A 5,066-nucleotide genomic window follows, 5' to 3' on the forward strand; every position below is an offset into this window, starting at 1 on the left:
GGTGCAGCGTGGTAGGTGTACATTTTCTTTCAATATAAATGTTCCACCAAAAACAATAAACAACTCAACGAATGTACAGCTAGGAGTACAAACACATGCAACACACAAAGACAAGATCCCACAACAGAAGGTGGGAAAAGGGCTGCCTAAGTATGATCCCCAATCAGAGACAACGATAGACAGCTGCCTCTGATTGGGAACCATACTTGGTCAACAAAGAAATATAAACATAGACTTCCCACCCTAGTCACACCCTGACCTATCAAATAGAGAATTTAAAGGATTGCTAAGGTCAGGGCGTGACAGTACCCCCCCCCCAAGGGGTATGAATGCTTTCTGAAGGCACTGTATTTCAGATCCAACAATGTTATTGGCTGTTGGTCTGTCTTTGGGACTCTTCCTCTTGCTTCTGATTGGTGTATCTGTCTACTTCCTGTGGAGGAGGTGCGGCCAAAGACAACTCCAGGAAATGGTCACCATGATAGCCCCCTTCCCAGCGTGCACCACTCCAATTCTCCTGACCAATCAGAGACCCAGGTACAGGTGAGTGTCAGGTCACAGCCCCTAAATGTGTGTGTGTGTGTGTGTTGGAGTGTGTTCCTCTGCCCAGGTGTTGCTGACACATGCCAGATCTTACAACTCTTTGATAAGTATTTTTAGTATCCGCTAACCACATCATATATTATATCAATCTGTCAGTTGATGACACAGTTGATGACGTGGCACGCAACCATTAGTTGATGCATGCAGGGGAACACAATCTATATGTGTATAAAGAAAGAGAGCAATATGTTAGATAATGGTTGTGTTCCCCTGCTCAGACGTTGTATGCGTTAACCAATGGTTGTGTGCCACACCATCGACTGTGCCGTCAGGCACCAGATTGCTATAACATAGTGGTCAGCTGATACCTAAAATAGATCTGGGATGCGTCGGCAACGTCTGAGCATAGGAACATGACCAAAGCCACTGTGTTATTTGTAGATGTTATGATAATTTTCTGTGCCTCTCTCTGTGATAGGCCAGATGAGGTCCCATTCTTTCTGCCACCCCGATTTAAACCAACTCTCAGGAGCAAGGAGGGGGAGGAAGAGGGACGGAAGGACCTCAGCAACACCCATCGTGGATCTCTCACAGTAGAGAGTAGGTTAGGAGGAGGGGAGGGGGGGACGGCAACACTGTCTGTATGTCTCACATATCACCCACTCCCACTAATTGGGCTACTTTGTGATACTTCTTCCTCTCTAGGCTGGTATCCAATAGGTAGTGTAAGGGCAGGTCTGTACTGGGTCCCTGATGTCAGTGAGGTGTCACCCCCTCCTGGTCGTGCTGTGCAACTGTGCTTCTCAGTGGCCTATCGCCATGACAACGAACAGCTTTATGTCTCGCTGCTCCGCCTGAGAAACTTGCCAACATGTTTCTATAGTAACGACACACTGGCAGAACTGCGACTTCTCCCTGACGACCGTCGCCGACACAAGGCCAGGGCCCGATGCAGGGGTCGCGACACTGAGTTTAACGACAGCTTTGTGTTCCAGGTACACACACAAACACACTAAATTGGTTCCTTTAACTCCCACTAGACTAACTCACCCCCCACTCTCTCTCTCTCTCTCTCTCCAGGTATCGGGTGTGTGTGTATCTGAGAGTGTGCTCAGTGTGTGCGTGTTGAGTGTGGATCAGGGAGGCAGGCACCATGCGGTGGGCAGGGTTCTGTTCCCTATTGAAGGGGAGCTGGGGGAGGGGGGTAGGCTGCTCTGGAGAGACCTCGAGACTAAGGCCGAAATGCAGGTACACACACACACATATATACACACACACACACACACACACACACACAACCTGCAGTAAGTAGCTCTTTTTTTTCTCTCTGTCAGTGTTCAGGTCTTGGTGATATTCAGGTGTCTCTGAACTATAGTCCGTCTCTACAACGCCTCACTGTGGTCATACTGAGAGCCCGCAGCCTGCAGATACACACTGACACAGGTGAGTGTGTAAGAGTATGTGTGTGCATACATGTGTGTGTTCTGTTATCAGGTGTGTTCTCAAGTGTAATTGTGTTTATTTTGTTTTCAGGCATGTGTTTTCAGGTGAGCCTACAGATCCACACTCGGGTAGTTAAATCCAGACGGACGCCAGTGGTTAGTAGTGGAGCTGACCCTGGCTTCAACCACAAGATGACCTTTAAGCTTCGCCCCTCTCAGCTCGACCAGACCAGTCTGACCTTGGAGCTGATTGGATCAGGCCTTACCCCAGTAGGTGTGGTGGTGCTGGGGCCATTCATGTATGCCAGGGGGCCTCAGCTTCAGCACTGGACTGACATGGTCAATACACCCAACGAACTGGTCAAACAGTGGCATGGACTAGGCAAGCCCACATAACACACACACACACAGCAAGATCATTTATTTAATTGTCAACATTTTTCACAGGAGTCTTTAACAATAAATAAATTCCTTGCTCCATCTTTCTTGTTGTTTCTGTGGTAATTGAGCACTGTAACGAGTGTGCTGGGAGTCGGGAAGCAAGTTCAGGGAGTGAATAATTTAAATTAATAAATTAACAAAACATAATACAAAACAAGGAACACCACACAGACAAGAAACAGAAACAATGACACCTGGGGAAGGAACCAAAGTGGGTGACATGTATAAGGAAAGTAATCAGGGATGTGATGGAGTCCAGGTGAGCGTCACGATGGTGGCCGGTGTGCACCATAACGACCAGCCTGGTGACCTAGAGGCCGGAGACGGAGCACAAGTGACAAGCACTTACACGTGTGTATAAATGATTTGACAAACCCTACAAAAAGAAAGTTATATATTTATATATATTTTGTATTTACAGAACAGATTTTCTCACATAGTTGTGGTTCAAAGGTCCAATGCAGCCACTTATCTCAATATCAAATCATTTCTGGATAACAATTAAGTATCTTACTGTGACATTTTTCAATTCAAATGGTCAAAAATAAAGAAAATAGCTACTTAGCAAAGAGACATTTCTCAATCAAGAATTTTGCCAGGACTGTCTGGGAGTGGGACTGGGACTGGGAAGAGGAAAAGTGAAAATGAGCTGTTATTGGCAGAGATATTTTGAAATATCTGTTATTGATCTATTAATTCATTTACCACATAGTGATGTCACCATGGAAGGCCAAAACTTTCTCACAGCTCTTACATTAAAGGGGCATTATCATAACTTGATTGACTATTATTATATATATTTTTTATCAAGGGAGGCAAAATGCTTGCTGGCTTCCCGTGCATTCAATGCTATGGGTGGCAACAATGTCATACTCTTTGTGACCAGACAGCATCAGATAGATGATGTGTAGGCCATCTATGTGATAATGTCTGGTCATAAAGAGTATGACATTGTTGCAGCCCCTAGCATTGAATGCACAGGAAGCCGGCAGGCAATTGGCCTCCCTTGATAAAAAAAAATAGACTATTATTTTTTGAGTGAATTCAACTGTGACTTTGTGACTTGTGGTGCCTCACTGTAAGGTGTAGTCCGAAAATGTCGGACACATTAACTTGACCATGCTGTAGGTCATGTAACTGTTTGTTATATGCAATAGGCTATGCTTTGTGGACTTCACCTGACAGAAGTTGCTCTCCAGTTTTGTGATGAAAAAAGGGCGTGGTTGAATGTATTATTCTTATTGTCTCGGCCTTAGGCCTATATATCACTGGTCCCAAGGCATATGAACTAACAGGTTATAGAGCAAACAATGCAATTATCACAACACATGGGTTGTAATATGGCTGTTGTATATGGCTTCCCCAGTGATTTTATCTATGTACCGCAACTGTATATAGACCCTGTGTTTTAATAAAATCAATTATACTGTACATACTACCTCAAATAACCGGTGCCCCTGCACATTGACTCTGTATCAGTACCCCTCTGTATATTGTCTCGCTATTGTTATTTCACTGCTGCTCTTTTAATTACTTCTTACTTTTATCTCTTATTCTTATCTGTATTTTTTAAAACTGCATTGTTGGTTAAGGACTCGTAAGGAAGCATTTGACTAATACAATTTGATTTGATCTAAATATTGAATGAACAATGTGGAAATTGAGAAAGTTGAGTAGACTCAACTACTTGGTGGCCCTTAAGTGGGCCTTAATGTATACGGAGAGCTAACATCAATGACATGCAGGTCAATCTCTCTTGGCTCAAAGTAGAAGAGGATTGACCGCATCATTACGGGTCTTTGTGAGAGGTATTAACATGTCGAAAGCACCGAGATGTCTCTTCAAACAACTGTCACACAGCTCAGACAGTCATTCATACCCCACATGACATGCCACTCGAGGTCTCTTCACAGTCCCCGAGTCCAGAAAACACACAGTACTGCATAGAGTCATGACTACATGGAACTCTATTCCACATCAACTAACTCATGGAAGCAGTCAAATCTGATTTAAAAAAAACAGACCTTTGTACCTTCTAATTTTTGCCATTTGTTTGCCACGTGTCCTTGATAATAATAACCTATGCCTTTATTTCAGTGCATTAGATTTATCCATTGATTCATCATTGTTTGTTTTTTGTCAGTCAGCTGTTACTCATTGCTTTGTTTTTCAGGTGTGTGCAGGTACTGGTGTTCTCAGTGTCATCCATTGCCAGAAGTAGTAGACCCTTTATTTAGCTTCATTATTTTCTATTCATATTTGTTTTCTTTACTAGATCACCTGATGATAGTCGACAATATCACTAGAGAACTAGTCGACAGCTAGACACCAATGCGCATCCAATCCATCCAGCAAGTAGACAAACGTTTTTTTTTATGACCGTAGGTGTATAGCTGACTCTTTTGGTTCGAAGCATTCGATGTTGCAATGTCATAGGCCTACATTATTTGGGATTTGTGTGCCCATGAGAACTGTTTTCATGGTGAAACATAATTAAATGTTACGCAGGTATAGTTTCACTTGCAGTGCATTTTCCCGAGATCTCCAAGATACATGATTCGTACAGGGTTTAAGTTATATGTTCTAATTCAATTGTTCAATGCTTAGGCCTAATAATGACAAATAACACTGTAATAAATG

General features: G+C 43.3%; 1 protein-coding gene across 1 annotated transcript; it reads left to right on the forward strand.

Moving 5' to 3' along the window:
- The first annotated feature begins 478 nt into the window (after positions 1 to 478).
- Positions 479 to 2,465, forward strand: syt15 (synaptotagmin XV). The gene is made up of 6 exons (XM_064952772.1): positions 479 to 543; positions 1,022 to 1,143; positions 1,249 to 1,538; positions 1,624 to 1,791; positions 1,878 to 1,986; positions 2,077 to 2,465. Exons 1-6 carry the CDS (start codon positions 479 to 481, stop codon positions 2,379 to 2,381), a joined length of 1,059 nt encoding a protein of 352 aa, XP_064808844.1. The 3' UTR covers positions 2,382 to 2,465.
- The last annotated feature ends 2,601 nt before the right edge of the window (positions 2,466 to 5,066 follow it).

Source organism: Oncorhynchus masou, chromosome 31 (genome assembly GCF_036934945.1).
Source record: "Oncorhynchus masou masou isolate Uvic2021 chromosome 31, UVic_Omas_1.1, whole genome shotgun sequence".
NCBI lineage: Eukaryota > Metazoa > Chordata > Actinopteri > Salmoniformes > Salmonidae > Oncorhynchus > Oncorhynchus masou.

Coding starts and splice junctions, on each gene's coding strand:
- syt15 (XM_064952772.1), top strand. CDS start 479: ATGATAGCCCCCTTCCCAGCGTGCACCACTCCAATTCTCCTGACCAAT. Junction 544..1,021: donor AATCAGAGACCCAGGTACAG/GTGAGTGTCAGG, acceptor TCTCTGTGATAG/GCCAGATGAGGTCCCATTCT. Junction 1,987..2,076: donor GCAGATACACACTGACACAG/GTGAGTGTGTAA, acceptor TTTTGTTTTCAG/GCATGTGTTTTCAGGTGAGC.